This window comes from Gorilla gorilla, chromosome 13 (assembly GCF_029281585.2).
Source record: "Gorilla gorilla gorilla isolate KB3781 chromosome 13, NHGRI_mGorGor1-v2.1_pri, whole genome shotgun sequence".
In the NCBI taxonomy this organism is placed as follows: Eukaryota; Metazoa; Chordata; class Mammalia; order Primates; family Hominidae; genus Gorilla; species Gorilla gorilla.
In genome coordinates, this window is record NC_073237.2 from 26,032,095 (window position 1) to 26,055,796 (window position 23,702).

Sequence of the window (23,702 nt, forward strand, 5' to 3'; positions counted from 1 at the left end):
CTAAGGATGTTCCATGTTCCACACTGACAAGGCAACCTGCAGGGAGACAGACAAACAGCCTCTCTACATGGTGATAATGGAGGTCTGTGCAAAAAGCCACCAAGTATGGAAGCATAGACAAGGGAGAGATTGTTTCTTTGTAGGAGTGTGGAGCTCAGGAATGGCTCCACCAAGGAGGTGACATGTGAACTGGGTCTTGTGGATAATGTAAGAGTTCTCTAAGTCACGGAGTGAGAGGGACCCTCCGGGCGGAGGTAGGACAGTGTCTGGAATGGCTGAGGAGCTGTGGTGTAGCAATGTTCCAGGGAACCCAAGAGATTGGGGAGAATGCAGTTGCCTTTAAAAATCACAGACACCTCAAAAGGACAAACGGTGATGAGGACTTAGGGAACAATTAAACACCAAAACTAAATGACAGCTTCCCCTGGCTCATGCAGGAGCAGAGTAAGAACTGAGGGAATCCCACCAAAGAAGAGAGGCTGGGCTCTGGGCAAGCCCTGCAAGGTGGTGATGGTGAAAGGCACAGATATCTGGGTGCAGTGGCTCATGCCTGTAATCCCAGCACTTTTGGGAGGCCGAGGCAGATGGATCACTTGAAGCCAGAAGCTCAAGACCAGCCTGGCCAACATGGCGAAACCCTGTCTCTACTAAAAATACAAAAAATTAACTGGGTGTGGTGGCATGTGTCTGTAATCCCAGCTACTTGGGAGGCTGAGGCAGGAGAATCGCTTGAACCCCGGGGGCGGAGGTTGCAGTGAGCCAAGATTGTGCCACTGCACACCAGCCTGGGTGACAGAGCAAGACTTTGTCTCAAAAAAAAAAAAAAAGAAAAAGAAAAAGGAAAGGCACAGATGGTGAAGTGCAGCTAAGGACTCGTTTCCAAGTGTCCCGCCGTCCCCCAGGGCCTGGCTCATAGGGAGGTTTGCTTTGCTTTCTGGGATCCAGTGGTGGTTGGATGCCTGGATTTTCGGACCTCCCACTGCATGTATAACATAAGTTGAAGATTTCTTGTCTTAAAAAGATGATCCAAACCTAACTTTTGAAGTGGCTGAACGAGCTTTGTTTGATACTGAATTTGTTGACTAAAACAAAAATCAAATAGCAACATAAGCCTCTTCCATCTGGAAATTAAATGTGTTAAGAGGCAGAATATATCCCTGTTGACCACCCTTTTTGTGGTTCTTTTAAACCCAGGTTGGCTCTGCTTTCTTGGGGGGAAATAAAGGCATTCGCTTGCAGACCCAGCAGCCCAGCCCATGTCAGAGAGAAGAGGCTGAGGTCTAGGAATGCGCCAGGCCCCAGGGTGGGCTGGGGAGGGGTGCAGGGATGCTGACTCTTGGCTGGGATGCTGCCTGGCCCTAGGAAGAGCACTCCTTCCTTCATTCACCCAGTGTTCATTGTGCAAGCCCTTCACAATCGAGTTCCAGCTAGTCTACCGTTCCATCTTTCCCCTTTACGCTTGCACCCCCTCTAACTATTGCATGTGCCCTGTTTCTGGGTCACTCTTGTCCTATTACCTCTGAGCCTGACTTCGGCTGTTCTCAGTCTTGGGAGTCAGGGATTGTTCACTCCCAGGTTAAATACAGCCTGCATCAAGAAACCCTTCCTGACCACTTCACACCCCATATTTATTAATGACTCTGTGCTCTTGTCCCTCTTGGCTGGAATTTCTGGGCCAATGTGTCTTCTCTTGGGGTTTGTGGGTGAGGCTCAAAGAGTGTGTCTGGTCTTCACACATCATATTGCACACAACAGGGCTCAGTAAAGGTTGAATGAACGCACGCCCACCATGCTCAGGCCTTCACTAGGGCATTCGGGAACACAGAGAGGAGGGAGGAACTGGGACCCACCCCTGGGGGCCCAGAAACTCTAGAAGATGCCATCTAGAAAAAGACCCTTGTCAGAGGCATTTTGACCTGCCGTCTTTGCACACAGCAATGAACTGAAGGAGTTGCTTCCAGTGAGTGGAATTCTAAATTCATGCCCGATTCATTCTCAGAAAAATTAGGAGGCTAATGCCACGACCAAGTCTTGTTCTACAGAAGAGGAAGTCTAGACAGCAACCTTTTTCCAATAGCTCTTGCTGCATGGAATGAAGCAGTATTTTCCAAACTTTGCTGGCTGTAACCTATAGCAAGAAATACATCTTAATCTCTACCTCGTACACACATACCCACTGACATGGGAAACAAAGACTTACAAAACAGGACTTATCCTTTCTATGTGGGAGACCCTTGGATATTTTTTTTCAATTTCATTTATAAAAATGTTGGGACCAGCAAGTTGATTTCACTGTGTTTTAATGGATCAGGTACTCACAGTATAAAGATCATTAGGGTCATTGTCAAGGTTTTGGAGTCAGAGGGACCCAGGTTTGAATCCTGGCTTGGGCACCTAGAAGCTGTATGAACTTAGTTAGGCAAGTCATTCCTGCGCTATCATAAAAGCCTCAGTTTCTTCATCTGTAAAATGGGGATGTCATAGAGCCTGCTTCAAGGGGTGACTGTGATGATTAAATGGGATAGTACAGCTAAAGCTCCTGGTACAGAGTGAATGCTCAGTGAGTGTGAGATTTTGATGCAATTGTGAAGACTGTGGTTGTTATTGTTCTGGCACCACTTGGCGGGGCCAGCAGAATAAGGGTGGGACTCACACTTCCTGGGGAATGGTGGTTATGAAAGACTTCTTGGAGGAGGAGGCACTGAGACAGGGCAGCAGGATGACTGGGTCCCACCACTAACCCCACAGTGAGCAGGAACCCTGCGTGAGCATCCCAGGCCAGAAAAGGTACTCTTCCTTCCATGAAGGGCAGACTTGTTCCCAAGGATTTTTGGCTGGACCTAGAGCTGGCCACGTTAGATGCCTTTGCCTTCCACATTTAGGTCTCTAATCCACCTGGAATTGATTTTTGTGTCTGGTGTGAAGATCCAATTTCTTTTTTCCCCTGTTTCTGAATGGATAACCAGTTACCCCTGCTCTGTTTATTAAAGAGTCCATCCTTTCCTGCTGATTTGTACACAATCTCCTTCATATATCACAGTTCCATATGTGCACGGACCGGGGTCTGGACTGGATTCTGTTTCATTGGTCTATTTATCTATCCCTGTGCCAATACCACCCTGTCTTAATTACTGTAGCTCTATAGCGATCCCTGATGCCTGGTAAGCCTGTCCCCCTGGCCTTGTTCTTCTCCCTTAGAAGGACCTGGGCTTGCTTTGGGCCTGTGCTCTTCTCCACATGTTTCAGAACCAGCCTTTGATGAATGAGGATCGAAGAGCCCTGGGGAACTCTGGACATGCTGTCCTCAGCACGAATCATCTAGAGCCTGGGCCTGCAGCACCTCCTGGACTCGCTGCTGCCATCACCCCCAGTCGAAACTTTAGCTGCCCAGGAAGTAATCTCTGATTTGAAGGGAAAGACACCAGGAATGTGCCTGAGTCCCAGCCCCTTCTGCCTGCCACCCAGTGGCTCCTTTGGTTTCCCTCCCAGTGGCTCAGTCCTCGTCATTTTACTCAGGGTGCCTGCAGCTCCTTCCAGAAGACTGCTTGCTTCTGTGTCCCTCCCTGACAAGGACATAACCCTGGACCAACATGGGTGTGTCCTCCATCAGCAATGCCAGCGTCCTGGAGGAAACTCCCCACATAAAATCTTCACATGCACAAACAAATTTGTTGGCTTAAGTGTTTGCAAATTCCCTCCTCCCTCCCTCCCTCCCTCGCTTCCTCCCTTCCTTCCTTCCTTCTCTTTCCCTCCCCCTTCCCTCCCTCCATCTCTCCCTCCCTCCTTCCCTCCTTCTTTCTCTTTCCCTCCCTTCCTTCTCTTTCTCTCCCTTCCTTTCTTCCTTCCTTCCTTCCACCCTCCCTCCCTCCCTTCTCTTCCCCTCCCTTCCTTCCTTCTCTTTCCCTCCCTTCCTTCTTTTTCTCTCCCTTCCTTCTTTCTTTCCTTACTTCCTCCCTCCCTCCCTTCCTTTCTCTTTTCCTTCCTTCCTTCCAGCTCTTTCTTTCTTTTTTTTGACAGAGTCTTGCTCTGTCACCCAAGCTGGAGTACAGTGGCATGATCATGGCTCACTGCAGCCTCGATCTCCTGGGCTCAGTCGATCTTCCCACCTCAGCTTCCCGAGTAGCTGGGACTACAGGTGAAAGCTACCACACCTGGCTAATTTTTGTATTTTCTGTAGAGACAGGGTTTCACCATGTTTCCCAAGGTGGTCTTGAACTCTTAGATTCAAATGATCCACCCGCTTTGGCCTCCCAAAGTGTTGGAATGACATGCGTGAGCCGCTGCACCCAGCTGCATATATTTTCTTTACCTGAAAATAGGCCCTGGGGTGGGGTGGGAGGAAGAGACTTGTCACTCATGCTTATAATTTAGTCTATCCTTCGGTTGAAAGATCCAGGTTGGTGCCTTTGCTGCCTTCTCTGGAGACCATTCTGACGGTGGCTTGGATGACAAGGAATGACTCATTGCGAACTCTGATTTCGTGAAATGGCTTAAAGAAAGGAGCGTGACTCATGGGCTAAATACACATGGTTGGTGTGGACTTGGTAAATTAGATATGTGCACCCTGTGGTTTTCAGCATACAGGTGTTTACCTGCTTCTAGAATTCAAAAACACTTGCCAAATGGTGGCTCAGTTAGTTTGCCATATTGGATTAGGGTGGGAATTCATGGTGACCTACCCCAATTGGTATTCTTTCCTGTTGGTGGTGGGTAAAGCCCTCCTCCCCTTGAGCCTCAGTTTATTCTTCTGTGAAATGAGGATTTGGAATGGATGATCTCCCAGATTCCTCTTAACCCTTGTTTCTGTGATTCTACCTTTGTGGTTTAAGAGCACAGAAATCAGAAACCATTCTTTCCATTCTCTTGGCAAGAAGACACTTATTTCTGCCTTGCTTTTGGTTATGGACCCTCCATCCCTGCACTGAGGAGTGTGGGGTCTCTGGCCAACTGGAGTTGGGTGAGGGCAACATGCAGGCCAGAGGGAGCAAAGTTTGGATTCTTGTGACGTTGCACTGAGTCCTGCCCACCTCCTCTCCTGGGAAGAATTGTTGATTCTGGACAACTGTCTTGTTCCACCAAGCTGACTCTGCCCTTTCAACACTGGAAGTGTTCATGAGCCCCTTGTGGGCCTTGGCACAGGCATGGACTAACTCAGCTTGGTGGCTGAGCTCAGAACGTGGAGTTGGCATTTGACTAAGGTACTGTGGAGTCTTGGTGCTGAGACGTCTCTGTTTCTTCTTTCAGACCACAGAGTATTCAGCCATGGCCTCGCTGGCTGGTGGGCTGGACGACATGAAGGCCAATCTGGCCAGCCCCACCCCTGCTGACATCGGGAGCAGTGTGCCAGGCCCGCAGTCCTACCCCATTGTGACAGGTGAGGGCACCTGGGGCATGGGGGATGAGTGAGGGAGAGAGAGAGAGATAGGAGTGTGTGGTGGGAAGAGTGGCTTCTTGGTGTGTTTGGATGTGATTGGCCAATTTTGTTTTAACGAGGTTATGAGGCCTGGGAACAGGTCAGGTGCTGGGGCCAGGGTTGCAGCTGTGATGAGACATGGCTGGATATGGTTCCAACAAAGCTGGGGAGAACAAATGCCAAATGGACTGTGGGCTGGAGGGGACTTGGGGCGGGGGGCAGGAAACCTCATGCCAGAGGGGCCCTCGTGGGTGGGGCTGAGTGTTCAGAGGCCTAGGGTTTATTTCTTTCACGAGAAAGGCCACCCTGGTGGGCACCAACCTCAAGGAGGAATGGGATTCCTTGCAGATTGTTGTTGGCAGGCAGAATCTGAGTCAAGAAGGGTAGGCGGCGTAGGCTGGAAGGTGCATGGCGGATGCCAAGCAGCTTCCTTCTGGAAGTCCCAGGGCCAGACTCTTTAGCTGTCTGTGTAGAGATTGGGAGTGTGGGTCCTGGAGGTGCACTGTTGAGTTTGATCATGCCATTTACTAGCTGTGCAGACTTGGGTGAGTCATGTATGCGTTCTGGGCTGTGGCTTTAAGCTGCACAGCGGGACTAGTGCTAGCACCTACCCCAGGGGGCTGTGGTGAGGCTTAATTTGTTCGTATGTGGAAGGTGCTTGGACTCTCGTCTGGCACATGGTAAGCACCCAATACATGTAGCTGTTAGGATTCTTCTGAGAACCCTCTCCCTGTGGCATGTCACCAAGGGGCTTGCTGACTTGCTGCTGCAGAAGGGCTGGATGCGCAGGCCAGGACGGGGAGACCCCTGGCCCAGCTGTGCTGGGATAACGTGGAGCCGACTCCATGTGGACAGACTCAGCTGCCAGCTCTTGGTTGTCCAACCAGGCAGGCAGGAGGCCCGCTCGGGTACTGCACAAATAGACAAGGGGCTGGCGGGCCACACTTGGGCCAGAGCCGTGGGTCTGGTTTGAGGTAGCAGGATGCCCATGTGGGCTGGTAGGCAGGGCACAGTGAATAGTGACAGTGACACGGGACTCGTAGACATGCAGGTGGACTGTGGGTGCATCAGGGAAGCTGGGTTAGACTCGGGTTAGAACAGTGGAGGGGGTCACTTAGGCCAAAGCAGCAAGACAGGGAGGGCCCAGCTCCGAGACCTGGGCTGAAGGGTCAGCACTGAGGCTCAGGCAGAAGAGAGGGGCCCTATTTGCAGCTCTGAGCACCACATAAGGGCCAGTCAGGTGGCAAGAGCGACTTTGTCCCCCATCCACCTGAGGTGGGCCAAGAGCCTGGAGTGCACCCAGGCCTGAGGTGGGAGACGTTAGCGAGGGGCAGGGAGCCGGGGAGCCCATCTGGAGTAAGCCTTTGCTGACCCCACAGGTGTCCGAGGAGGTCCCCTCCCCTGGTGTCACAAGAATCCATGACAAGACCTCTGAAGGCACTCCCATTTCACAGACACAGAAACCAAGTCTCAGGGAGGGGCGGTGGCTTGCCCAGCATAAGGGGTAAGGGGGAGTTAGAGCTGGCCCTCTGGCTTCTAGATCCTGGGCCCTTTTTCCTCTTTTTCAAGGAACTACAAATAATTATAGAGGTGGGCATGGCAGAGTGCAAAGAAACCTGGATTAGCGAACAATAATAGAAACTGACACTTCACTGAGCACTTACTGAGAACCGGGCATTGTGCTAAGTGAACTCACTTTACCTTCAGAGGAATCCTGGGAGGTGGGACCGTTATGATCATGTCCATTTCACAAATAGAGAAACTGAGGCTTGGGGCAATTGAGTGGCTTGTCAAGATCACAGCTGGTGAGCAGTGGAGTTGCAGTTGAATTCCAGGGCCCGTGCTGCTGGCCACGCTGCCACACAGATCAGCTGGGGCTCATCCAGCAAGGTCACTGCCTTGATGTCTGACTCTGGACACATCTCTGAGCCTCCGTTTCTCCATCTGTAAAAGGGTCCTGGTCTCTCAGGCTCCAGGTAAGGATCAAATGAGATCCCAGAGGAGACCGTTCTGCAGAAAGGAGGGTTTGTTACTGGGATCGGAGTTTATGAGAAGATTGGGTAGGCAGATCACAAGAAGATGTTATAGGCTTACCTTGGAGACATTGTGGGTTTGGTTCCAGGATACTGCAATAAAGCAAATATCTCAGTAAAGTGAGTCACACACATTTTTTGGTTTCCCAGTGCATATAAAAGCTATGTCTGGCTGGGCGCAGTGGCTCACGCCTGTAATCCCAGCACTTTGGGAGGCCGAGGCGGGCAGATCACCTGAGGTCAGAGGTTCTAGACCAGCCCGGCCAACATGGTGAAACCCCATCTCTACTAAAAATACAAAATTAGCTGGGTGTGGTGGTGCATGCCTGTAATCCTAGCTACTTGGGAGGCTGAGGCAGGAGAATTGCTTGAACCTGGGAGGCGGAGGTTGCAGTGAGCCAAGATCACGCCATTGCACTCCAGCCTGGGCAACAAGAGCAAAACTCTGTCTCAAAAAAAAAAAAAAAAAAAAAAAAGCTATGTCTATACTATACAGGTTGAGCATCTGAAATGCTCCAATATCTGAAACTTTTTGAGTATGACATGATGCTCACAGGAAATGCTCATTGAGGCATTTCAAATTTTGGATTTTCAGATTAGGAGTTGAACTGGTAAATATAAAGCCAATATTCCAAAATCCAAAACGATCCCAAATCTGAAACACTTCTGGTCCCACGCATTTTGGATAAGGGATACTCAACCAGTACTGTAGTCTAGTAAGTGTGCATTATGTTTTTTAAAAGACACATACCTTAATTTAAAAATACTTATTGCTAAAAAATGCTCATAATCATCTGAGCCTTCAGTGAGTCATCTTTTTGCTGGTGGAGGGTCTTGCCTCGATGTTGATGGCTGATGACTGATCAGAACGGTGGTTGCTGAAGATTGGGGTGGCTGTGGCAATTTCTTAAAATAGACAACGATGAAGTTTGCTGCATCAATTGACTCTTCTTTTCATGAAAGATTTCTCTGTAGCATGCGATGCTGTTTGATAGCATTTTATCCACCATAGAATTTCTTTCAAAATTGGAGTCGGCTCTCTCAAACCTTGCCACTACCCTACCAACTAAGTTTATGGAATATTCTAAATCCTTTGTTGGCATTCCAACAATGTTCACAGTATCTTCACCAGGAGTAGATTTCATCTTAAGAAACCACTTTCTTTGCTTATCCATAAGAAGCAACTCCTTATTCACTAAAGTTTCATCATGAGATGGCAGCAATTCAGTACATCTTCAGGCTCCACTTCTAATTCTTGTTCTCTCACTGTTTCCACCATATCTGCAATTACTTCCTCCACTGAAGTGAGTCATTTTCAGCCCTCAAAGTCATCCATGAGGGCTGAAATCAACTTCTTCCCAACTCCTGTAAATGTGGATATTTTTACCTTTTCCCGTGAATCACGTATATTCTTTTTTTTTTTTTTTTTTTTTTTTTTTTTTTGAGACAGAGTCTCGCTCTGTTGCCCAGGCTGGAGTGCAGTGGCGTGATCTGGGCTCACTGCAACCTCTGCCTCCCGGGTTCAAGCAATTCTCTGCCTCAGCCTCCCGAGTAGCTGGGATTACAGGCGCCCACCACCACACTTGGCTAATTTTTGTATTTTTAGTAGAGACGGAGTTTCACCATCTTGACCAGGATGGTTTTAACTCCTGACCTCATGATCCACCCGCCTCAGCCTCCCAAAGTGCGGGGATTACAGGCGTGAGCCACCGTGCCCAGCCAAATTGTGAATGTTCTTAATGGTATCTTTAATAGTGAATTCTTTCCAGAATGTTTTTAATGTACTTTGCCCAGATCCATCAGAAGAATCACACTCTCTGGCAGATATAGCCTTACAAAATGTATTTCTTAAATAAGACAACTTGAAAGTTGAAATTCCTCCTTGATCCACAGGCCACGGAATGGGTGTTGTGTTAGCAGGCATGAAAACAACATTCATCTCCTTGTACATCTCCATCTGAGCTCTTGGGTGACCAGGTGCATTGTCAATGAGCGGTAATATTTTGAAAAGAATCTTTTTTTTCTGAGCAGTAGGTCTCAATGGTGTGCTTAAAATATTCAGTAAACCATGCTGTAAACAGATGTGCTGTTATCCAGGCTTTGTTTTTCCACTTGTAGATCACAGGAAGAGTAGATTTAGTATAATTCTCAAGGACTCAAGAATTTTTGGAATGATAAAGGAGCATTGGCTTTAACTTAAAGTCACCAGCTATATTAGCCCCTAACAAGAGAGTCAGACTGTTCTTTGAAGCTTTTGAAGCCAGGCATTGACTTCTCCTCTCTATCTATGAAAGTCCTAGATGGCATCTTTTTTCAGTATAAGAGTGGTCTATATTGAAAATCTGTTGTTTAGTGTAGTCACCTCCATCAATGATCTTAGCTTGATCTTAGCTTCTACATCAGCACTTGCTGCTTCACCTTGCACCTTTGTGTTATGGAGATGGCTTCTTTCCATAAACCTCATGAACCAATCTCTGCTAGCTTCTAACTTTTCTTCTGCAGCTTCCTTACTTCTCTCAGCCTTCCTAGAATTAAAGAGAGTTAGTGCCTTTCTCTGGATTAGGCTTTTGTTAAAGGGAATGTTGTGGCTGGTTTGATCATCTTCTTTTTTTTGAGGCAGGGTCTCACTGTGTCACCCAGGCTGGAGTGTAGTGGTGCAATCATGGCTCAATGGTCTTGACCTCCTGGACCCAAGCAATTCTCCCACCTCAGCCTACTGAGTAGCAGGGACTACAGGCGTGCACCACCATGCCTGGCTAATTTTTAAATTTTTTGTAGAGACAGGGTTTTTCTATGTTTCCCAGTCTGTTCTCAAACTCCTAGGCTCAAGCAATCCTCCCACCTCTGCCTCCCAAAGTGCTGGGATTACAGGTGTGAGCCACCATGCCCATCCTGGTTTGAGCTTCTATCCAGACCCCTCAAACTTTCTCCATATCAGCAATAAGGCTTATCATTCATGTGTTCACTGGAATGGCACTTTTAATTTCCTTCAACAACTTTTCCTTTGCATTCACAATTTGGCTGTTTGGTGCAAGAGGCTTTGCTTTTGGCCTGTCTCAGTTTTTGACATGCCTTCCTCACTAAGCTTAATCATTTCTAGCTTTTGATTTAAAGTGAGAGATACATGACTCTTCCTTTCACTTGAACACATAGAGGCCGTTGTAGGGTTATTGATTGGCCTAATTTCAGTATTGATGTCTCTCAGGGAATAGGGAGGCCCTAGGAGAAGGAGAGATGAGGGAACAGCCAATCAGTGATGAGCAGTCAGAACACACACAGCATTTATTGGAAGTTTTCCATCTTATATGGGCACAGTTTGTGGCTCCGCAAAACAATTAGAATAGTAATATCAAAGATCACTGATCACAGATCACCATAACAGATATAATAATAATGAGAAACTGTGAAATGTCACAAAAATTACCAAAATGTGACCCAGAGACAGGAAGTGAGCACATGCTGTTGGACAAATGGCACTGATAGATTTGCTTGACACAGGGTTGCCAGAAACCTTCCATTTGTAAAAAAATGCAATATTTGTGAAGTACAATAAAGTGAAACACAGTAAAATGAGGTGTGCTGGGCATCCTGCCATTTATGCACATGCCTCTTTAGGTAGAAAATAATCCTGTAAAAGTTGAGGCTGTGGTTGCCTTTCTGAGAATCTTGTCTACAGAAATGGTCAACTGGTGGCCAGCTGGCCAAAGGGCTAACCTAGCCCACAGACATGTTTAGTTGGGGCTACATAGAGCTTTTTACAAATTTGAGTCAATATTTAGAAAATGAAAGTCTGGATTTTGGGATTCCCTTACAAAAACTGGAAAATTTGGCCACACTGGGTCATATTCCCACATAGTCGTGGTGGTTGGGGTTCAGTAGCAGTAGCTGCTGCCCCTTAAGACAGGTCCCCATGGTCCCCACTCAGTTGCTTCCTTATTTATCTTACAAGCCTGGCAAGGAATTTGAGTTGAACTGATCTAGAAGATTGGTGCTAAGAACCAGCTCAGTGGCTTAGCTGTCCTGGGGTCTGCAGGAGAAGGCTTCTTTGTTAGGCCCAGGCAGGAAGTCTGGGCATGGATTGAGTTTTAAAGTAAACCCTTGACCAAAGACCTGTTTATACTTTGATTTATCCATTTTAAAGCCTCATTATAGAGCAGAAAAAAATATAAACATCCCAGGCCTAAGTCAAAATTATGCTTAATTTAAAAATATTAGAAGTATTCTAATTATCAATATAATATATATTCTTATAAGTAAACAATAGTTAGCTAGAAAACATAATAAAAGAGCTGGGTGCAGTGGCTCACGCCTGTAATCCCAGCATTTTGGGAGACCGAGGCAGGCGGATCATTTGAGGTCAGGAGTTTGAGATCAGCCTGGTCAACAGGGTGAAACCCCGTCTCTACCAAAAATACAAAAATTAACCAGGCATGGTTGTGCACACCTGTAGTCCCAGGTACTAGGGAGGCTGAGGCACAAGAACCACTTGAACCTAGGAAATGGAGATTGCAATGAGCCGAGATCACGCCACTGCATTCCAGCCTGGATGATGTAATGAGACTCTGTCTCAAAAAAAGAGAAAACATAATAAAAGAGAAGACCCCACTAACTATAACTATATATATATATGTGTATATATATATATGTATATATATATATATGTATATATATATGTGTATATATATATATGTATATATATATATATGTATATATATATATGTGTATATATATATGTATATATATATACGTGTATATATATATATATATATATATATATATATATGTATATATATATATAACACCTGGGAATAAACTTAAGTTTAAAACTCCCTTAAGGGTCATAATAGAATAAATGAAGAGATGTAGTTTATTCTTGGATAAAAAACTAAATATCATAAAATGCCAACTCCTCCGAAGTAACCTCTTAATTCAAAATAATTTGTATCAAAATACCAACAGATTTCTTTTGACTTTATCAAAATGATGCTAAATAATAGATAAATTAACACTCAGTGATAGCTAGAAAAATTTTAACATAGAGAAATGAGTAAAAGTCTTAGCATATTTTAAAATATCTGATAAAGCTACAATAACTAAAACTGTTTGTTACTGAAACTGAAGTAAATAGACAAAAGGAACAGCATAGAAAATTCAGAAATAGGTCCAAATATACATGGGCATTCACAAATGCAGCATTTGAAATCAGTAGAAAAAAAGACAAATCATTTAGTTAATGACGTTGAGACAGTTGGGCCTGTTGAATACCTTCCTCACTCTTTATATTAAAATAAAATTCAGGTTGAACAAAACCTTTAAATATCAAAAATGAAGTCATAATAAAACAAACAAACAAACAAAAACTCAACGGATTTTTTTTTTTTCAATCTCACTTTGTTGTCCAGGCTGGAGTGCAGTGGTGCGATCATGGCTCACTGCAGCCTCAACCTCCTAGTGATCCTCCCACCTTAGCCTCCCAAGCAGCTGGGACCACAGGCATGCACCACTACATCCTGGTAATTTTTTTTATTTTTGTAGAGACAGGGTCTCCCTATGTTGCCCAGGCTGGTTTTGAACTCTTGGGCTCAAGTGATTCTCTCACCTTGGCCTCCCAAAGTGCTGGGATTACAGAAGTGAGCAACTGTGCCTGGCCTGGAAATTTTTTTTATAATTTTAGAGTGGGAAAAGTCTTTTTTAAACTATATTCCAAATACAAAAGACAAAAGAAATAAATTTAAGTATTAAACATTTAAATCTTTTGTATGTATATGGAAGAACATCCAAAAGACAAAGAACAAAATGAAAAAAAAAAGTGTAGAAGACAGATGACAAAAAGCTAATTTCCTCAATATATAAAGAGCTTTTAAAAATGAATAAGTAAAAATCCTTTGTCCATTTTTTTCTACTGATTTCTTTTTCTTAACGTTTCATTCAACCTGAACATCTTTTCACTGGGAAAAAATGCGGATGCCCAGCAGTATATGAAAATGTGTTCACCTGACTTATAACTTAAAAACTGTAAATTAAAACAATCATGAGACACTTAAAAACATCTTAACAAAGATTAAAGTTCAGTGTTGGAGATAGTATGAGAAACGTATCTTTTCACATATTGTTATAAGAGCATACATTGATGCAATCTCTTTGGGAGGGAAACTTGGCAATATTGATCACTTTTCTTTTTTTAGAGCTACACGTACTGGAATGGGATCTATCAAAATTTTACATGCACATGTTTACTTGCTTGACTCAGAACTTTTATATGTACTTTTAGGAATTTATGTCATAGGTATATTCACATAGATGCACAATGATATCTATATATGTATGATCTTTACAGAATTATTTATAATGGTAAATAAAAACAGACAATGCAACATGCATCAATAGGAGCTGGTTAAATAAATTATGTCTCTTTCACACAATAAAATACTATGCAGCCACTAAAAAGAATTAAATAGAACTATCTGTACCGATGTAAATAAGTGTCTAAGATATACTTTGAAGTAAATATTAAGTATTTAAGTATTTCATTGATATGAACAATGAAAGTTTTTCATTTCTATGAAAAAATATAAAGGATAGACACACAGATGCATGTGCATGTGCACACACACACATCAGATGCTTGTATGTGAAGATCCGGTGGGAGAGCTTTGAGCCCTTTCCTCTGCTTTTTGGGACATTATGGTGCTGTAGCAGGGATGCATTGCAGTCAAGTTCTCCACCCAGTTCCACCCAGCATCCCCTTGGGATAGCATATATTCACAGTGCCCCTTTACTCTCCTGAAATTACATTCATTAAGAATGTAGGTCTGTCTTCACAACTAATTTCAAATAAAATCAAAACAATGCCCTATGAGGTAAATGAGATGAAAGCAAAGTTATGTATAATTAAATAATATGTACTTTGATATGTAAATACTCTGTATGTTTAAACTGCAAGACATAATGAAGGTGTCCAGGGCTTTCCCCGTGCACAGAATCACAGTGAATGCAACAGTCCCAGACATAGCCTTACACACAGGTATGGACTAGGGACTAACACTAACTCATCCTGCCAGCGTGATTTTACAAATAGGTGAGGAACCCTTGGCAAAGTTCCAAGTAAAACAAAGTACAAGCTTTGCTCCATTTACACGGTAGTTGCATTCCTAGAAAATTCAGTGTATATTAAGACCATGGAAACTGCAAGTTCACATTTATATGTAAATGAAGTTCAGTTCTAGATTCAAATACTTGTAAACGGATTTCTCACCTACCTGAATGTTTGGCAGGACAGGAGAGTTGTGAAGGTTGGAGAAAAAGTCTTCACTGTGTGGGATTCTTGCACTGCAGGGCAGTAACACCCATTAGGCAGGGAGAAGCCCCCATGGATTTTCAAAACACCCTCTGGAGGTGCAGTTACCCCCCCATTGAGAACTGTTAAACACCTTGAAGGAATGCCCCCAGGAGCTGTTGGGGGGTGGGGGGCTCTGTTTCACCAGATGGCATTCATCTAACTCCACCTGTGTTAGTGGATGTGCTGACACAGTGCGGAGCTCTTCAAGGGACAGTCAGAACCTTCCGGCCCCACCTCTCCCCTTTTCCCCTCCCCACAAAGCCCGGAGTGCTGCAGGTGCCCAGCTGGATGGTGAGCCTGGCCCAGGGCTCTACCTGGGGTCTGGGGGACAGATGGCTTCTGCGCTGCTCTATCTCAGCCCTCACACTCTGGGCTGTTCAGGGAAGATCTCATTAGAGAGGGATATATATGCCGCATTAAATATTAAGTTAAACACCTGCTCTACCAGCTAGGGCCACAGTTCTGAAACTGCTCACCATTTGCAAACTGGTGACATGGCCAGCCTGTTACTGCACTGTCAGCAGTTTGGGCCTGTCCTGATTGGGACTAATTATCTGCAGGTGTCTCATTGGGCCACAGGCCTGCTGATGGGGGAGCCACTGTGCCTACCTGCCAGAGAGGACAGTGGGTGGGGCACCAGGCTCCCCACTTCTGCTCACCTCTCTACTGGTGAAGGACTCAGCTGGGTCCACCTGACCTTTTGCCTGAGAGAACAAAGGAATGGGGCCAGACTGTATGTTGCTGGCCTTTTTCCCTGAGGACCATCTCTTTGCATCAGTAAGTTGGCATGTCAGGAGGAGACAGAGAGAGGCCTCCTGTGGGCCAACAAGTTTGGGAAACACTAGCCTGGTAGGAGACCCGGGCCCTGGGGACTGAGGCTCCCCCTGGGCACTGCCCCTTTTTAGTAGTGGAAATACCCACAAAGACAGACAGAATGGCTGCCAAGTCCGAGTCCACCTGCTCTGATTTGCAGTATCCCTCAGGTTCAATGTTTGGAGTCTCAATACCCAAAACTTGGCAGCCCAAGAAAGTCCACCCTCTTCTGGCTTTTAATCTGAGCAACAGCCACGGGCTGAGGGAAAGAGCACTGGAACAGGAGTCAGAGGAACAGGTTTCTGTCTGGACTTTGCACCTAACTGGTCCTGTCTTTGGATACATTGATCATCCTCTTCTCTCCAAGCTCATTTCCCTATCTATGAAATAGGGGTGGTAATTCTGCACCTGCCTCCCTTGGCTGTTTCAAGGATAAAATGAGCCAGTAAGAGGAGGGGGCTTAAGAACCACTGAAGGGGCGTCTGAGTGTATGTGGGCAGTTGCGGAGAAGGAGGCTTGGAGGGGTTTGGGATCCAGCTTTGGCGAGTCCCAGCCTTCCTCAGAGCAGACGTTCTGACCGTATCTGGGCAGGGTGGGAGGATCCTGTGGTCCCACTCCTCACTTCACAGCTGGGGAGGCTGAGGACAAGAGAGGGAAGTGACCTGCTCAAGGCCACATTTAGTGAGTGAAAGCTGGAGCCCCAGTTCCAGCTCCCCCAGGGCCCTGGCTTCCACAGCCTACTGCCATTATATGATGAAATGGACTAAAAAAATCCCAGTTCAAATTTCCTGAAGGCGTCTCTTTCAGTGTGCAATTGAGAATGTCAGCAGGGAAGCCAGATTACCAGAGATGGAAGCCCACTTCACCGCATTCTAGCTGGGTGATCTCAGGCAAGTTACTAATTTCTGGGCCCAAGTTTCCCATCTGTAAAATGGGCCAGCACTAGAGTTTTCTCACAGCTTCTGGCAAGGATTATATGAGCGGACCTTGCAGAGTGCTTAGCACAGTGCTTGGCAGGTGGTAAACACCCCATAAATGGTAGTTATTACTATGTGTCTGGGCTCTTGTCCAGAGTCCCTTATCTCTGCCCTGGGGGCATAAGACAAAGAGATATTTGCCCAGCGACAGCTCTCCACGTGGGGATGCTCTCAGAAGGGTCCTGATCCCGCAGAAATCCACAGAAGGTGTTGGAGTCTTGGAGACCCCGTCAGGATGTCTGGCTGAGGGGCAGGGGTGGAGAGCTCTGAATTTTTTCCACTTGTTTAGAGTCCCAGTGTCTATCATTGGAAGCAGGGACATCCACTGTGCGTTTGGGGATTTTGGGGAAACAGTAAACACTGCATGGGGTTGCTTTTAGCCTGTGAACCCACGGACTCCAGACCTGGGGCGTCTCAAGGGCTGGGGAGCCCAGGCTGGTTTCGGCTGCGTGGTGGAGACCCTCTGCTGGGCTGAGTGGCTTTGGGGTTTTCCTCCTCAGGAAATATGTTCTGCCTCCTCTGTCACAATCCCCTCTGGCGGGGTGCCAGGCAGCTCTGAACAGCGATTTGTTCATATTTCCATGGGGCGTGCCTCCTTTGACCCATTTTTATGAGCCTTTTTGAGGGTCATCAGATGCAGCTGAATACCTCTTCTCTCAGAGTGAAATCATAATGAATAAGGAAAGCAAAAATACAAGAACACCTTATGTATCCAGGCTGCCAAAAGGTGCTGTGAAAAATTACAACAAGAGCTACAGTGCAGGATGATTCCCTGCAACTGAGTGTCGGCCACGGGGCCGTCCTTGGAATTCCATGGAAGATGCTGGGCTGGCTATCAGAGCTGTTCTGTGGGCCGGGCGTGTGGCTCATGCCTGTAATTCCAGCACTTCGGGAGGTCAAGGCGGGAGGACCACTTGAGCCCAGGAGTTGGAGACTAGCCTGGGCAACATAGGGAGACCCCCCCGATCTAAAAAAAAAAAAAAAAAAAAAAAGTTGTTTTGTGCGTTGGAAAGGAGATAATATCAGTAGTTACAGCTTATTGGGCTCTTGCTCTGTGCCAGGCTGGGAGTAGCATGGTGCCCCTGGTGGACAGTCCCTGCCCTCACTGGGCTTACTTGTGGGGCAGAACCAGGCAATTTACAGTAAACACAGAATAAATTTGCAATGTAATTTTACCGTGGCATGTGCTCTGAAGAAAATAAGTGAGAGAGAAGAGAGAGACTCAGGGAGTGGTGCCCAGCGGGGTGGATCTCTGTAAAATGATGGTGTTTGATCTGAGATCTAAATGTTGAGAAGCTTTGTGGGGAGCTCGGGGAAAGGCATTGTGGCAGAAATTATAGCTTCAGCCTTTTAAATGTACAAATGAATGAACGAATGAATGAATGACATGCATATCCTAAAGGATGAGGCAGGTTTCTCAGTTCTTTCTCTGCTGCCAGCCAGGCTCAGCCCATAAATCAGGCCTCGAGGGCTCTTGGAGTTAGAGGAAGGCATAGAGGTCCCGTGGCCTGACTCTTCACACAGCCCGGGGTCAGTTCCACATCAGGGCTTGGGCACCTCTGGTATTGGGGATTTCACTACCTCAAAGGCGAAGTCTCTTCCAGCGGTATTTACCCAAAGCTGTTCTCAGTTGAAGTGATTTCCTTTCCCACTGTCAGGCCAGAAGCTGAGGTATCTACAAAGTCCAGGCGGGCATCTATGCTTTGAACTCATAGACCAGGCACTGCCCAACACATCCCTTAGCCTGGCGTGTGCCCCCGAGGTCCAGCCCAAACGTGCTTTGATTTGCATAGAGTTTTTAAAACTTAAAAAAAAATTAGTCCTAACATTTTAACAACCAGAGGAGATACACCCCAATGTCCATCCGTGGAGACCTTGTTACATACAGAATAGCTCATCCACACAATGGAGTGGGAAAGAACGGGGAAGCTCTTTATATCCTCATAGGGGATGTAAATAATGTATCTTTGAGATACATTATTTATGAAAAAAGCAAGGTAAAGAATAGTGTATACAGCATGCTGCCTTTGCGTAAAAAAGGGACAATGGGAATGCATATTTATGTTTGTGAGAATTAAAGAAACTCTGGAAGGGTACTCAGGACTTAACCATGTTTAGGCAGAGGGTGGGGGGAGAGCACTTTTTACTGAGTGGTGTTTACATTTTGATTTTTTGAACCTTATCAACATATCAGCTATCAAAAAGTTAAATTTAAAAGTGCCTTAAAAATCAGGAGATTTAACATCAAGAGGGTGGATTGCTTGAGCTGAAGAGTTCAAGACCAGCCTGAATAACATGGTGAAACTCCGTCTCTACAAAAATCTACAAAAATTAGCTGGATGTGGTGGTGCGCGCCTATAGTCCCAGCTGCTTGGGAGGCTGAGGCAGGAGGATCACCTGAGCCCAGGAGGTCAAGGCTGAAGTGAGCCATGATCGTGCCACTGCACTCCAGCCTGGGCAAAGGATCGAAACCCTATATCTAAAAAAAAAAAAAAAAAAAAAAAAGAATTAAAATGTCTAGCTTCTCTTGGAAAAAAAGTAAGACTCAGCCACCTTGGGTCTACATTCCCAAGTGGCCACACTTGGGGAGAGTTGAGAAGTGGTTGCCCCCTGTAGCTAAAGCAGCAGGCTCCTGTTTACCCCACACCCCACCTGGCAGCTTCATCCACTTACCTTACCTGCTGGCCCCTGTGGGCATTGGGTTTTCAACCCTGTTCTAACCCAGTCACCCTATCCTTCCTGTGTCCTCTTACCTTAATTCCTGCCCAACAGAAACCCCTCTCTCAAGCCAGGAAGGGCAGCCCACAGGCTCTCCAGCCAGCCTTACCTGTCCCTGACTTCAGGCCTCTGCTCAAGCTATTCTACCTGCCTGGGATGGCTTTCCCCAGTATCAGCTCAGCGTGCAAACCACCCGCTGGGAAGGGCCTGGAATAGCGAGTGCAAAGTTCTCAAGAATGTGCAGCAACACAGCGTTTCATCCCAGTGCAGTGACATCCGCTCTCTCCAGACTCAATGTTGTGGGCCCTTTGCAGTAGCAGTGGCTGCAGAGTGAAAACTCCATATCCAAATTGGACTCTCCCCAGAGATGCAGGGCTATTTGCATTCCAGAACGATTTGGGGGTGAATTCTATTGAAATTTGAAGTATTTGTTTTTTCACTGGTAAATAGACTCACAATTATAGATTCCTGGATTCCTAGAAACCTAGAATTTTGGAATCTTGGTTTTTGGAAAGCTACTCAGAGGTTCAGAGGTGCCAGAGGTCCGATCATTTTAAAGCCGAAATGAAACTCAAGCATCTTCGTAATTAAAATGCACGTAGAAGAAAAATATGATTTGCTTTCAGGTTAGCACAATGTTCCCAAGAAATATTTGTTGAATAAAATGAATTAATATTTGTGTAAAGTGTAGCATCAATTAAAAAAATAATTTCAGTGGAAAGTACTCCAGTTGTTTCTGACCTTATATTTTATAGGATAAAAAATAAATGAAGCTGGACAGCCCTTCTGCTAATGCTCTCATAGATTTTTATACCTGTGAGTGGCTTGGGAGCTGACCCTTCCAAAGAGCCTTCAAGCAGGTCTCTGGGCCTCCAGCGTCCAGCCCACCCTGCTGTGATCCATCTTCCTAAAATAGCGATTTCATTAGCTTGTTCTTGTGGTCAGAGATCCCCACTGCCTTGTCATTGTCTGGAGGAGAAAAAGTGCAAAGGATAGCACCTGGGCAATTTGCAGAACTTCTGCCATTCATCGCCCATTCACTCATCTCTCCATTAAAACTGAACTCCTCCTTCATGTCAGACATCAGCCTAGTCTAAGTCCTGAGGGTTTTAGAATTCCTGCCCTCAGCCAACTCACAGTCTGATGGGGGAGGCAAACATGGATACATGTATGCGGCAAAGCAAAACAAAACAAAAATGAAAAAGAAAGAGAAATATAGTGGGAGAAGCCAAGTGCTTTTGACAGCATGAAGGAAGGAACAGTTGCTTCGCTTTGTGGGGTTTGGGGAAGGTTTTATGGGGAAGCAACATCTAAGCTGCTCCAGGGAAGCCATCCACTCTTGGCTTCTCTTTGGTTTAATCTCTCACCATTCTCTTAAAAAAAAAAAAGTCTTTTTTTTTTTTTTTTTTTGAAACAGGGTCTTACCCTGTGGCCCAGGCTGGAGTGCAGCGGTGTGATCATGGCTCACTGTACCCTTGTCCTCCCAGCCTCAAGGGATCCTCCCACCTCAGCCTTTCAAGTAGCTGGGACTACAGGTGCATGCCACTATGCTGGCTAATTTTTGTATTTTTTGTAGAGACAGCGTTTTGCCATGTTGCCCAGGCTGGTCTCAAACTCCTGGGCTCGAGCAATCCTCCCACCTTGACCTCCCAAAGTGAATAATTCCTTTTTAATTGCAAAGTAATACATGCTCACTCTAAAATAAATTCAAATGGCACAGAAGTATGTACAGCAATCTGTCCCCACGTCTCCTCAGTCTATTCCTAATCCATTCTGTAGATGTCATCAGAGTTGGCGATTTGGTATGTGTTCTTCCAGAACCTTTGCTGTGCATAAAGAAACATGTCAGGATCTACACATACAGTTTATTTCCTATAAATGGCTTCAAACTCTCTGCATTGTTGTTTAATTTTTTTAAGCTTATTCATGTTTTAAGGACACCCTAGCTGTCGGTAAGTAAAGAGCTTCCACCCTGTCTAATGAACTGGACAAACCAGCATGGACTTTTTCCCTAGCGGTGTGGCTGAACAGCCCCGATCCTCAGGGCTAGGGGGCGAATCTCTCTCAGTATTTGATACACGGGGCTTCAGACAGAGGTGAACAGGCCCAAGAAGGGCAGAGGACAGGGCACCTTGGCATCCACAGGAGGCCCAGGGCTGTTGGCATAGAGACAGCTGACTTGGAGCCTGGCTATGGCCTCCCCAGTGCTATGCGGGGAGGGAGGCTGCCAGGAGGACAAGGGGAAGCCACGGGGAGGAAGCTTTAGTTTAGTGAGAAGAAGCACTTCTGAGCAGTTTGAACTCTCTGAAAGCTGAATAGGCTGCCTCAGGAGATAATAACAATGATAGCTAATGTTTAATAATAAGCATTTGTTATGTACTTTGGTTCATTTAATCTTCTACTCTTTAAAACACAGGCAATATTTTGGTCCCAAGTAATAGTTAAAGAAACCTGTGAGTTCACACAGCTTGTAAGTGGAGGTATGGTTTTCTCCTAACTCCTCTAAGGTCCTGCTTCCCTTGGTACCAAGCCCCTCAAGCAGAGCCCTTTCCCGCTTACCGTAGCACAGAGAGGCTGGCGCCCACCGGGGTCTGGGAAACTGATCAAACGTGCAGTCCTGTGTGCAGATGCTGGATCAGACTGCCTGGCTTTGAATCCCAGCTCTGCCACTTATGAATTGGTGACCTCGGTTTCTCAACATGTGTGTGTATGTATGTGTGCACACCTCAGTCTCCTCATCTATAAAATGGGGATAGAACTCACTATGTAGATGAAGTGAGTGGATAACTTGCAAAGCACTAAAAGCCCTGCCTGGGCTTCTTACATGTGGCTTTGAAAATCTGGAGCTCGGGAAAACAACCTGAGTCAGGGAGTCAGACTTAGGGGTCCCCAGCAGAGGGGCTGGTGGGAGAGCTTGCGGGGGGATCTGTCCAGCGTGGAGCAGGCCTGACGGCTGCCTGTCTTGGATGTTCTATTGACCTCCTGCAGTTTTCAGTTGCTGCTGTAACAAATTACCCCAATCCCAGGGGCTAAAACAATGCAAATGTGTTATTGTAAAGTTCTGGAGGTCAGAAGTCCTAAAATCAAAGAGTGGTGGGCTGTATTCCTTCTGGAAGCCCTGGGGTAAAATTCATTTCCTTGCCTTTTCCAGCTTCTAGAGGACACACAAATTCCTTGGCTCATGGCCCCTTCCTCCATCTTCAAAGCCGGCAGAGCAGCATCTTCTCTCCTCCTTGGCCTCTGCTTCTGCTGCCACATCTTCTGTCTGTGACTCTGACCCCCTTGCCCCTGTTTCTAAAATCTCTTGTGGTTACATTGGGCTCACCTGGGTGATCCACACGCTCTCCACATCGCAAATACCTCAATTTAATCACATCTGCAAAGTCCCTTTTGCCATGTAAGGTCACATAGTCACAGGTTCTGGGAATTAGGATGTAGACATCCTGGGGTGGGGGGGTGGATTATTCTTCTGTCTACCACATCTCCAGGGCCAAATATAAAAGCCTCCTTGAGCACCGTGTGTCCTGTAGTTCCCCTGGATGACCCATCATCTGTGAGGGCACTGGACACCTCTTTTGCTCCGTTTCTGCCTGTTCTTTCTCCACTCTTTCTGTGAGCACTGGCTGGTTCTCACTCTGTCTCCTCCATCTGCCCCAATGTTGAGACAATTTGTGCCCTCCCTAGAGTCAAGAGACTTTGGAATATAGGTGCTGGATAAACCCTAGGGATCACCAGGTGCAATTCCATCATTGAACAGATGGGGAGGCTGAGGACTGAGAACTCAAGTTCTCCCAAAGTCAGACACCTCTGGAGCCCATATCCCTTGACTCCTATTCTAGTGCTCTTTCCTCCATGTGGAACTCAGCCTTTGTCCTTGCAGAGTGGAACTTTTTTTTCCCTCTCCTATCCTCCTTTCTCAGCCTGGTTGATCCACTGCCCTCTATCTGCCTATCTATGAAGCTGCCCAGTGGAACCTTTATCCAGGCCCGTCTTTTTGCCATCTTTCAACTCAGCCATGCGGAGTCCCTGACTCCAAGCCTTTGGTCTTGCTGGTTCCTGTACTTCGGATGCTTCTGTCATTTGCCCAGAGGTGGCGGCAGTCTGCTGTGAAAGGGAGAGAGGGGCCTGATTCGGAGTCAGGCTCACAGATCTTCCTCCCAGCTCTGCCATAACTCCTGGTAACTTTGAGAATTCCCTTCCCCTCTCTGAACCTCAGTTTTGCCGTCTGCCCAGTGGGAATTATAAATCCTGGCTCATTCTTACCTTACGGGACTATGGTGAAGTGCACATGAAAGAAAGTGTGTGACAATGGCCCAGAAGCTGTAAGGGGCTGGGCCCTTTCTTGTGAGCTCACGGAGAGCCAGCCACCTTGACTGTGCCAGGGGTCTGGCCTCCCCGGCAGGAAAGTG

The 23,702-nt window shown here is 46.3% G+C and overlaps 1 protein-coding gene across 3 annotated transcripts in view; it reads left to right on the top strand.

Moving 5' to 3' along the window:
• The window catches only part of PAX5 (paired box 5), a 202,320-nt gene that overhangs the window by 105,752 nt on the left and 72,866 nt on the right, over positions 1-23,702 (top strand). For all 3 annotated transcript variants that reach the window (XR_010130152.1, XM_004048026.5, XM_019034203.4), the window contains exon 7: positions 5,245-5,374. Coding sequence is in view for 2 of the 3 variants with exons in the window: in XM_004048026.5 (XP_004048074.1) it covers positions 5,245-5,374 (130 nt within the window). In the remaining variant the exon portion in view is untranslated. The remainder of the gene's footprint in view (positions 1-5,244; positions 5,375-23,702) is intronic.